The sequence below is a fragment of the Manacus vitellinus genome, unplaced genomic scaffold (genome assembly GCF_001715985.3).
Source record: "Manacus vitellinus isolate BGI_N305 unplaced genomic scaffold, ASM171598v3 scaffold_67_pilon, whole genome shotgun sequence".
Taxonomy (NCBI): Eukaryota; Metazoa; Chordata; class Aves; order Passeriformes; family Pipridae; genus Manacus; species Manacus vitellinus.
Window position 1 is genome coordinate 2,352,470 of NW_021940737.1, and position 12,316 is coordinate 2,364,785.

The window sequence follows — 12,316 nt, forward strand, 5'->3', positions numbered from 1 at the left end:
ATGGCACATGGAGAGCGATCAACTAATAATAGTAATGTGACAGTGCTGGTGGAGCGGGGAGGAATCTCCCCAGTGCCAGACTGCGAGAGGCAGAGCGCGGTGGCTCAAAGCAGCGCCTTTCTCTGGGAACTTTACAAAGCGGTGGCAGAACGTTATTTTATTACATCTGAATACGTTCCTTTTCCTGCTTAAAGATGACTTGTTTCCTACACGTTCAACTGCAAGGTCTCCAGTGCAGAACTTTCTTCTTCCTATCTCTCTAGTGTTGTGTCTGTCACACTGGAGCCCGACTTTCAGCTGGATTATAAACACTAGGACAATAACCACATGACTTTAGGCTGTGCAGATCTCAACAACGGCCATCGAAGACAAAACGTGTTTGGCTTTTGAAGGACAGCACATGAACTTTCCCCCAATTTAAACTGCACAGCCCAAAAGCTGTTGCCATTCAATATTTTTTTCATTTATATAATATATTTTGTAATAGTTGCTTTTTGTTGGTTTCAGGCAGCGAATTCCAATTTCAAGGTGACTAACTGGTATCAAAACACCTGCCCTATGAAATAATTTTGCAACAGATTTCAAGAATCGTGCGAATTCAAGTTTTAGATACAGTTATATGAGCAACAGTTGTTTCACTGAAATATTTTATTTCATATACACAGCTGCACTTCATTAGGCAATAGAAAGGTCACAAATGATCTTACTCTGACACTTGGTTTGACACGTCCAGTTTGATAGAAACCAAAGACTACAAAAGAAATGTATAATAATCATTAAGAACACATTAAAAGTGAGATTATTATTACAACTAAATTACAAATGATATAAATATTTGATTCTTGTATAATCCCTACACATTCAACATTTCTGACTTTAGGAGCACAGTTATGGCAGAAGAGGATGGCTTTGAAATTTAGCTTGTTCTTATTAGCATGGAAAGTGGCATTCAAAACTACCCAAATTTAGAGATTCTGAACGAAATTCTGATTTTGAAGTCGCTAGAGTAGAACTGCATCATCCTGTCCCTGCTGTGCTGCAGCTCTGGCACTTGTGTTTTCAGAGATGCTGCACTTCTGAAATTCTCAGGCCACATGGCTGGTTATCAGCAGATACTCTGGACACACCTGCTAGCTCAGGTGAAGCTTTTAACAGAACTGACTCCAGTTCTATGTTACAAGGAGACCTTCATCTCCCATTTGAAGTTAGAAAGGACAGAATAGAAGAATGTTTTTTTGTCCTAAAAGAGCCAAAGGGGATCAAAAGCCTACCCACATGTACATTTCCCTCTTCCTCTTTCTTTTTCTCCCTTTCCTTGCTCTTCATTTTTGAACTGCTTCTGAATCAAACATTTGTTGGTATCTTAAAACAACCAGAACTTGTGTTTCTAATTTTGGGAAAGACATCAGTTCAACTTCCAACCCCATTCTGTGGACTTCCGAGAGCTCCACGAGCATGTGGAAGTGCTCCTGTTTTAAGTCAGATATTATCAAGTTCTTCCTCATTTTCTAAATATTTTGGTGTTTTTTTAGATCCTTCTCATTCTTCTATTTAAAAAAAATCCTTTCATTTTTGACAGAAGACCAACTTTTAAAGTATCTGGAAACATTTATAACCTCCTGTGCAATGCTGCTGCACTTTGTTCAAAAGCTTTTTGTAAAAACCATGAAAATCTCAATATACATTTACTTCTGTGAAAAAGTGCATTTCTGTTTCTCTGAGATGTATGTTAAGGTGTAATTTTCTTCCTATCAGTTTATTAGACCAGAGAGACAGTTTCCTTTGCTACCTACAGCTAGTGCATTTGCTGTGGAATATGCCACTTACTCTGCTACTATTTCCAGCTATTCCTATTGATTATGAGCCCAACAAGACACCTTTACTGTTCCACATAATTTCACTCATAGACTTGCAATAAGCTGCCAAAACACAGATAGCTTAAACATACTTATCTGCTCAAAAGCTGAGATAGGTGAAGAAAACTTCACATGCCCACAATGAAGACATTGCAGAGAAAAGAAAAAATCCAGCACGGAGCACAGTGCCAAGCTCAGCAACTTGAACAGTGGAAACAGGCCAAGAGCAGCATTTGGAATTTCTCTTTTATTACACATAGAAGTATACTTTTTTCTTTGTTAAATAAATTATAATCAGTTGGCATTTCACACAAGTCATATGACACATTTTCATCATTTTTGTACTTATCAAATGAGTACAACAAAGGAGCAAAATGTTGGCTTCGGTAAAATCTATGAATTACACAGGCCCTCCTCTTGGCTATTGTCATTTTGGGTTGTGTTTGCAACAAAAGGTGACATTTTTCTAGTCAAGGATTGTTTTGATATCTTAGATTTTTAACAACATGCTTCTCAAATATCTGAATATTTGGAATTGCTCTGTAATTACTTACTCTGTATTTCTTGACACAGGACAGATTCTTGTGGGCTGGCTCTGTGTGGCAAAGCATATGTAAGTGTAGTTTAAGAGCCTAAACTAATTATGAAGCATTGCTTCAGTTTACAGAAATTCAAAGATTATACCTCATCATTATTTATTACCCCCAGAACAGGAAAAAACATTACTGTGAGTTCCCTCAGGCTTTCTGACTGTGCTGCCTGAAGTTCAGGGTTCCACAGCCTGAGCCACAGTTTCACACTGCACACAGATGGCCACAACTGCTTGAATTTCTTAAATAGACACCTGACTTCCCACAGAGAAGGGAGGAAGACTGAAGTGCTTTAAATTATAAAACACTGCCTTCAATTCTGTTTCATGATTAACAAATCTTACCATACATACTTATTTAAAAATATATTTTGAAATGCTACATATGAACTGAGAATGCTATTGGTTAATTTACCACCACATAGAGTAGTAACAGTTTTAGAACAAGGAAAGGTTTTAAAATTAATTGGTGAAGCTAGCATAGCTTTTAAAATATAAATAAGTATTTTTAAACACCTTAATGATGTTTAGATATTTTAAAACAAAATAAAGTAAAAAAATGCATACTGGCAGTCATTCCTGCCCCAACAGTGCTTGCATTTCCTGCACTGCTCCCTTGCACTGCAGTACAGAATGGCTGCTTACACCCACACAAATGTAATCCCAGGGCAGGGGCAACATGTTCAGTTTTGTGAGTGTGATTCCTTTATTGCATGTGTCACATGAATCAGAGACTGCAGGCAAAACACCTTCCAGACACCTAATGATGAGACTCTGCAATGAACACTTTGTACTGTAAGCCTTTAAATGGGAACAACTCCATCAGCTTCACTCACAAATCATCTGTGCAAAAGTACAGTATTTCATAAATAAACTTTACCCAAATATTACAGAAAAAAGCTTTGGGATACATGAAGTATAAATACAGCGACAGCTGGGCTGCAAAATTAATTCAGGTATATACAGTAACACACTCCCCATTTCTTTTCATAGGTGTACATTTAACCTCCCTGAGTCCTTTTCCACACTTGAGTGACGTGATGCATTTCCAGTTGCTTGCTCACTGAGAGCCATGGTGTAGCTTCAGCATTAGAGAAAAAAGGTGGGAAGGAGCACCCCAATGTGCACTCCCTGGCATTTGTCATGGATTTTCAGGGCTTACTGGACTTTTGCTTCCAAGAGCCCGCTGGGCACGACGTGCCCATGAGAGCTCACACAGGCCCCCACGTGTCTCAGGGAATCTGCTCCCAGGTAAGCCATGAGCAGCTCCGTGTGTCGGATCAGCAGCTGGGTGAGATCCTCAGCCAGGCTCTCCATGCTGGAGTACCTCACCTTTTCAAAATCAAAAATGTCTTTGAGGAAGAAAAGCACTTGATCCTAGCCAGGGGAAAAAAATAAAGAGAAAAACTCGTATTCACTTACTAGCAGCTATTTCTTTTACATGTTTCCTACAAGCATCCATTTTGCTGCTGAGACAGAAGTGTGCTAAAACAGACTGCAAAACAGTTCTAAGCTTAAAACATTTAATAATGTTTTTAAAATATTTTAAAATATTTAGTTTTCATGCTTTCTTACTGTTAGCCCTAATCTTAGGAAAATGGAAATGTTTATACTTATAAATAAAATATTAATTTATTTTAATCAGGAAGATATTTTTTTTCATTTAGATAAGTGGTAATTAAAAAAAAAAAGTTGCAAACCTTGAAGAAGCAGCATAAGTCATAAAGGGAATTTCTAGGGCCCAAAAAGCCCCATGCCAAAACAGGGCTGATATGTTCACATATAGCATAGAAATGTGCAAAAAATCCATCAGGCACCTAAGTGATGGAAAATTGGAGACAGAAGTTACACAGTAAGTTTAGTATAAATTTCCATTATTTAACATTAAGTCTTCATAAAAGCCTAACACACTTACTACAGCAGGGCTGTGGTAACCTGAACAGAATTACTGTCAACACTGCTGACTGGACCCAAACTGGGTTGAAAAATCTTTCAGTTTTTGCTAAAAAACAGGTGTTAGGGCCCCATGAGCTAAATTTCCACAATTGGAAGCCTCTTGTCTGAACTTCAAATTCTTAGGAGCCGATCAATAACTTTGTTCCACATAATTTTGAAGGGCAACTTACCTTCATTTGCTGTCTTTTCTGCTTCAATACTGACCAACAGCTTGAAGCTACAGCCTAATTGTTAAAAGAAAAAAAAGCAAGTCCAAGTCATTTTTCATCTCAAAAGAACTTACCTGCAGAATACTGTATTTCTATATTTTGGGGACATGTATTGTTTGCAGTTTCAACCTTGTGATAGCAAAAAGTTTAAAACTACAAAACAGCAGCTGATACAAATAACCACATTTATATGTAGTTCATACGTGTCATTTCAGATCTATCCTTGCAACATTTTCTTCAGTTTAATTCAAATGTAATTTGGCATCCCTGACTGATTTTACAGTTACAACAGTTAGCAATTCTCTCTGGGTTTAACTGAGGACCAGCCTCTTATATACTAAAGCATGTGCTCAGACATAAGTAACTATTTTAGATATTATGTGGAATGTGAACACATTAAAATGTCCTTTTTCATTTTAGCAAAAACATTCTTGCAATAGCTTCAGATTCAGTTAAGGAGTTTTGTCCAAATATGGACCTGTGAAATACAATATACTGATATCAGTACTGGGCTTTTTTCCCCTCAGAGCTTGTTCCTATCCTCATCTGACTCTCCTTCAGTGCTGCAGGAGAATTAACTATTCACAGAGCCAGTGTTACCCCAGAATTACAGAAATACATGCATGGCACTTTTCTCTCTAGAGGGAATGTTTCAGTTGAAAGACAAAAACAAAAGGCAAACTGGCATTTTACAGACAAAAATGGACGAAACGACAGCAGTATCTGTACCAGTTGACCATGGCGGAAGCCTGTGTCCCTAACAGATCTATCTGACAAATAAACAGGCCCAGATGAGAAATCATGAATTGCAATCAACATTTGAATGCCTGCACTGTGTTAGTTTACTTTTGTTTCCTTGCAGCTTTGTGCCTTGTTGCTAAATCTCTGGTCTCTGAACCAGAACCTGGATCTAATACCTCAGACGTGGCTAAGTGAAACCTCCCCTCTAAAATTCTACTTCCTCAGAGGAAACTAATTTTTGCAGGACAAGCTGAAGTATTTTCTCTGATACATTCAACCATTCTGTATGTTTTGGGCCCAGACTTGTAGCTTTTCAACTGCTGTTATGATAAAATACAATCTGTTTAATTCTTTTGAGGAATATTTCAGGTACACACTCAGTTATACTGGAAGCTAAACTGGACTTTACACAGCCTTTATCCTGCAGTTGTTGCATTTACTCTTGTTTTTAGATTGTACTTTAAGGATACAAAGCACAGAGCACCAGAACACTTTCAGCAGACACAGAAATTTCTATCAGAATGCTCACAACACACTTATATTGATCACACCATCCACATACTGCAGATTAATTGGTATGAACATTACACAAGAATACTCACTGTTTCTTTGAAAGAGGAATTTAACCAGCGGTTATTGACTACATTCTGTATAGAGATAGGTGGATTTTCTAAATCTTCAAATGAATCCATTAATATGAAGTCCAGAACAACATCATAAAAATTCAGATTTTTCACCTGTATTAAAGGAAAAGATGGCCTAAGTAACCTAGTTTCTCTTTCAGCAGTGGAATTCAGCATGCACCACATTCAAATGCATTAAACATACTATGGAGAAGTTAAAAAAAAAAGTACTTTCTGGTGCTGGTGGATGCCAATTCTCTAAATCAGCAATACAAACAAAAAAAGAGTTGCCTTTCCCACAATTCTGAATTGTAAAATTTTATTTTTAGATCCTATGGCTCAATAGGATCCTTTAGATCCTATTAAGGGTAAAAGCACTTTTCAGAAATTCAGACTCACTCCTCTAGCAGCAAGTTCCATTTCAGTATTATCCCAGTGGTCTGTTTGTTCCAAAAAATATATCATTTCATCAAAGACATCTTCAAATTTCTTTGGATTCTGTAAAGTAAAAGCAACGAGTATCAAGCAAACTCAACAAGAGATGTGGTTTATTTGCAGTGGAAAGTGAATTCTGGCAGGAGTCACATAAACAATAAAACATTAGTTAAAAAAAGCCTTTTACCTTTCGTGCTTTCACAATTAAAGCAGACAAAATTTTTCTTCCACTTTCAGCAAGAAATATTCTGTTTGCTGTTTCTGAAAGAATTACCTAGAAAAGGGTTCAGAAAATACAGACATGTTCATGCACAGGTTATACTAAAGTGACCTTAAACACTCCAATCACATTTCAGACAATTATAACCCCTGGTATGGTGGACCAGCTCCTAATAAGCCTTTGGTGCAAAGGTTCCAAAGCTAATCATAAAACTGGGACTCCTCTGCAAATTCATCTCGTCTCAGAACTATGGAAATGTAAAGGCAACAAGAAAATATTTAACTCCAGAACAAGTTATAAAAATGCTGGCCCAGAGAGTGCTTTCAATGCCATGTCCTTTAGTTTAGGCTTAAGGAGACAGACAAATCACCCTCCTCACTGCTTACCTGAAAAGCTTGTCGAATACAGTGCAGCTTAGCAAGGAAGTCACTGTCTCCTAGACATTCAAACATTTCAGTCCTACACAAAACAGAAAAGTTTTCAAAGACCATTAGGAAAAGAAGCACCAGAACAGTCACATCAGTCTAACTCTTAGAAAAAATACCTAGTGCAATTAACTCCTAAAAAAATGGAAAAAAAATGGTTTCTAGGTAGAATATTTAATTTTAAGTTTTGCTTTTCTGGAAAATAGTTAAACAGACATAAATCAGTACCTTAACACTCGTGAATATATTTTGCCTTCTTCTGCCAAGTGCATGGCTTCTTCATACAAGGGGCAGTGGCAAAGGGAGTCCAGCCCGTACGTGTTACGGATCTCCCTGTGCTCTGTAAGCTGACAGAGAAATCGTTTGGAAGTTCATTAAAGAGCTTGACAACGTATTTTTTGGAAAGATAAAAACAAATTCAAGAATTTTCCTGATACTCTACTGATAGATGCATCCTTTTCTGCATCTGCTTAAAAGAAAGGGGCAACACTCAACTGGTACACAGAATAAATACACCACACCTCGCAAGACCTACTTCGTAACTCTTAGAATCTCAAAGCTACAGTTTCAAGTTTCAAAACTCATGGAGGCAGCTTAATTTTATATTTAATTTGCCTAGGTAAGTTCTTAAACTGTCTGGTTAAATCTAATGGGTCTTCAAGCTGTTAAAAGAAAATAATTGCCAGGTCACAAAGTACAGAATGATTGCATCATGCAGATCTTTAGGAAACCAGAAATAGTAACATCCTCCCACCCCTGTTTTTGTTTCGCTGGGAATTATGTCTGCTAGTTACCAAAGCACATGGTATGAAGCATGAGCACTCAGAATTTCATATGACAGGCTCCCAAAAAGGTCTTCATTGTTGGCAGTTTTAATTCTGTGATTATTGTACAAATTAAGGTGAACTCACAGACATTTTTAAAGCAAGAAAAAAACCCAAAATCAGATTAATAAATCAAAGCACATAAATAACAGAGAACTCCTGTTTACAGGGTATCATATTTAATCAACAAAACAATGGCTAGCTACAATTTCCACTATAAACATTATATCATATTATTAATAATCAAAAGAAAAAAGCTTTTATTTTTTTAATTATATATATATATATTTAATTATCTTTTCTTTTCTTTAATATCCTGTATGGGGCAAACAAACTTGTGTTTCTAGGCTATAAAAACATAGCCTGGAAACATCTTTAAAAAGTAACTGTCAAAGTAATCGAACTATATAAAAAGTTACCCCATATTTGAGAACGATTTAAACAAATCAGATTAAAGTAGAACTTTGTATCAAACCTCCATTAAAATTTTCAAATAAATACATGCTGCAAAGTTCTTCCTGTCAGCGAGGACACCCAGCCAAGTGCTGGTGAGATGATCCCAGTGTGCCTTCTCCACACACTGCAGCAACAGTTTGGCCAAGTTGGCTTTCCTGCTGCAGGGAAAGTGCCAGTACCTGCTTTTGTCCATCTAAACATTTAAGGACATGAAAAAAGTCAGAGATTTCAGTGCAGAGCTGGTGTTGTGACAAGTGTCACACACTGTTAGATGGTGTTCATTTGCTGGAACTTACACGTGGGGGTTGAGTCACTCACACCAGTAACCTTTTACTTCTGGCAAATACATACAATTCCTTCCATAAACTGTCAGGTTCCATTTTAAATTGTTTTGTTTGGCTAAAAAAATCCCAATGAGACCAAACCACTCTCTAGTGGACACCTTTTTGCACAGCCAGTGTCATGCTGAAACCCTTCCCACACCTCTGAGGATGACAAGGTGCTCCACCACAGCCAACAGTGCTGGCAGAGGGTTGTGAGGATGGCCCTGACATGCCAGCCCCCAAATGTCTGCTACTTCCTCACTGTCATGGAGAAGAACATGAAAATGCAGACAAAGCAGAGATAAAAAGGTGACTGCAGTTCAGGGCTGGGGGTGTCCACAGGTTTCACTGGGTTGGAAGGGACCCACAAGGATCCAGACTAACTCTTAAGTGAACAGCCCCTACAGGGATCAAAGTCCAAACCTTGGCTTTACTAGCACCATGCTCTAAACTGAGCAAATCTCAGGGTTTTCATGAGCCTAAAGCAGCAGCAACCTCGTCCTGGAAGGCTTGACTTCCATCCCTTCAGGGCTCGAGAGAGACACCGCAGTCAGTGACCACAGCACAGGACATTTCTGGTGACCTGCAGTGGACACCTGACTTCATTCTGCTGAAATAATATGGACACACCTTCCAAACTCCAAAGCCTGTAGTGCTGATTCGTGCCTAAGCTTGTGGTGCTTCCTTGTGTCTCTGAAGGTTACAACATGGATTGTTCACATGCTAATCAGTTTGCTCTGGACACTTCAGCTTCAGGGCTGCATCTGCTAGTGAAGAGATGCTGAAATCGTTGCTGTAAAGCACCAAACCTCTGGAACTTGCTAGAGTTCTTAAGTCTGAGATTCCCTGGAACAGGCTCAGTACCCTCATTTGCTACTCACAAGTTGTTTCTTAATAAATAGGAAAAATTCTCAGCTGTGTACCGAAGCCTTGTTGACTACCAAAATAACCACCTACGTGAATGTAACAAAAATAAACAATGCTAGACCTTTTAGGAATTCTTGCTTGCTCCCCCTAATAAAAAGGTCACTTTACTGTAACAGTCAGCATTCCTTACATTCTGAGAAATGATGCTTCCCCTATATTAAAAAGGCTGATGATGGTCTCCTTAAAGGACAAAGCCATTCAGAGAAAAGATTATTTTTTTTTTTTTAAATAGGTAGTTACAGGATGAGAGCGAAACATGCTTTGGAAGTTGGAAGATGAGATGGTGATTACTAACTAAAACACTTGAGATAGTACTTTAATAAACTGAATTGTGTTGATCTGGAAGATCTGGAGGAAAACAGGAAGGCTGTTACAAAAACAAAAAAAAAGAGTAGCTAAGGCTTTATTCACAAGTCTAAAAAATCTCCCAAGCTTTGGATGGAGTTAACATTTTAACAAGGAAAGCAAAGTTTATTTGATAATAGAACTGCAGATTCAATTCTAGTCAAGATATGAAAATAAGATATGATAAATGCATGTGCACTGACAACAGAGAGGCAGCCCCAAAGCTCAGGGAGAGCAGGAAAGAGCCTCTCTCAGGAAGATGGAAAAGAAGCCAGGAAAGAGAGGGGAGAGGCCTTTACGTGGCACACTCAGGGCTGTGTTCTTGCCAAGGGTAGCAGCTATTTTGATCACAGTAGATGGGAGAGCAAGACTATGAAAAGGATACTAACCTTCCTCAACACAAGCTGATGGCAGACAGGCTCAAACGGGGAAGAAAATACCATTATTTATCACAGGATATAGTATTAATAACTTAATTAGGGAAAATAGTTGTGTTTACCATCCCTTATGCAGTGCTTCTGAGAGCCTGAGGGTGTTTAAGAGCAGAAGTCTGTCTGGGCTTGGGGATGACAACTGTGTCTAAACTGTCTCTGTAAGGATTCAGGCACCTGTGTACTGCGGGTGTCCAGGCAGGCACAACTCCGGGTGAGAAGTCATCAGATTGATTCTCAGCCCCAGCCAAGAGGAAGCTTTGGCACACACTCCTGCCATCCTGCAGAGCTCACCTAAAGGGCACATGACTTAAACTCTGCCAGCTGTCCCACTTTTGTACAGCTCTTTCCTTAAAAACCATCTTCCTAGATTTTGTCCTCGTACAACACAGCACGACACTGTTGTTGCCTCCTAAGCAGTGCCCCCATCACCTTCCATTCAAGCATCTGTGTCTTGGTTTGTGACAGTTATTTCTCCTGAGGGCACTGAGCTAAATTTGGTCTGTGTGTCAGCACTGAAACAGTTTCCAGCCTCTAAAACCAGAGTCCTGCTCCTTGGGACAGGACACAATGTAGGAGGGAGACAAGGAACTGTCAACACACAACTTGCAGCATGATGTGACCACAAAAAATGGTGCCACATTCTGATTTCCTGCAAGGAGAAATTACTAATCCTGGTAGGGCAAAATCACATATGAATTTCAGATTTAAAAGCCTTGCTATACATTTCTATCACAACATGGAGTTTAGGGCAGTTATTAATATTTTAACTGCAGTCAGGGAGCTTATGATGAAAGAACAACTGCCTGTTTGGCCCTTAGCTGATATAAATCTGGAAAAGCCTCAGGCCTCTGAGCCTAAACTAAAACCTTTCACTCTTTTGCTAGTGCAAGAACAAGAAAGTGAAAAAACAGATAAACAAGAAGCTACCTGATATTATCATGTCTAGAATAAAAGAATCTGGTATGTCAATTCTAATCCAGTTACATCAGAGCTGTAACTGTTCTCCACTAAGAGCTGAATACACTGGGAAGTAGTTATTGCTCCTTCTCATTGCCATAATTATTTGCAGTACTAATGTGAGGCATTTTTCCCCCCAAAGGATGGACAAAATGTTAAATCCAGGTAACAGTATATTTGTACAAGAACATCCACAGCTTCCTTCTACCTGCAGCACACAATGATGTCCTGTCCCCACTGCTGGAGTGAACTGACCCTGCAGTTCAAGCCTAGTGGCTCATATTTAATCCAGAACATCAGTGGTGTTTTGACTCAAACACTAAACTGCAAGTTATTCATGCTTTGTTAGTCTTCAGGACTTCTGGCAGCTGAGAATTTCACTAGATTCTTCCATAAAATCTGAAAAAGGAGAGTTTGTTCTATTGGCAAAGGACAGAACAGCTGGAAAGGAAGAGAAAACCTTCCTAACTTTGTCCTGGAGGAAAGAGTTGACAGAAGTGGCTCTGAGGTATCAGAATGTGGAGAATATTTTCAGGATAGGTAAAGACAATTACACTGCCAATTTTAACTTAAACATTTCCTTAGCACACACTGGGACAATACAGCTCCAGGATAGGATGATGATTCCACTGAGGTGATACATCCTGGGTGTTCGTTTGGTTGATTGCTTTTGTTTTTTGGGGGTTTTTTTGGTTTTTTTTTTAAGCCAAGCAACCCAACTGAGCATCTTCACATACTTGTAAAAACACTATGAAAGTTCATAGGGAAAAAAAAAAGAAACAAAATGTACAAACTACAGTGGTTTACAGCTTCTCTCACGAGCTGGTAGAGTTGAAGCAAGTTTGAATTGTGGTCTTGTCCAAATTACAGGGAAGAGTAACTAACCTCTACAGATACAACCTTTGTTAGGAATGAATGCCAGGCATCACAACAATGTGAATTACTGAATCAAGGTAATCACAATTTAATGTGAGTTACTGAATCAAGGTAATTGTG

At 38.6% G+C, this 12,316-nt stretch overlaps 1 protein-coding gene across 2 annotated transcripts in view; it reads right to left on the reverse strand.

Annotated features, from left to right (window-relative positions):
• Positions 1-630: 630 nt before the first annotated feature.
• MIGA1 (mitoguardin 1) overlaps positions 631-12,316 on the reverse strand; it is a 35,843-nt gene continuing 24,157 nt past the window's right edge. For both annotated transcript variants that reach the window (XM_018083734.2, XM_029963988.1), the window contains 8 exons: positions 7,283-7,401; positions 7,016-7,088; positions 6,597-6,683; positions 6,374-6,472; positions 5,954-6,088; positions 4,572-4,625; positions 4,146-4,262; positions 631-3,822 (listed from right to left, as the gene is read on the reverse strand). In XM_018083734.2, the coding sequence (XP_017939223.1) occupies positions 3,604-3,822; positions 4,146-4,262; positions 4,572-4,625; positions 5,954-6,088; positions 6,374-6,472; positions 6,597-6,683; positions 7,016-7,088; positions 7,283-7,401 (903 nt within the window). In that variant the 3' untranslated portion in view covers positions 631-3,603. The remainder of the gene's footprint in view (positions 3,823-4,145; positions 4,263-4,571; positions 4,626-5,953; positions 6,089-6,373; positions 6,473-6,596; positions 6,684-7,015; positions 7,089-7,282; positions 7,402-12,316) is intronic.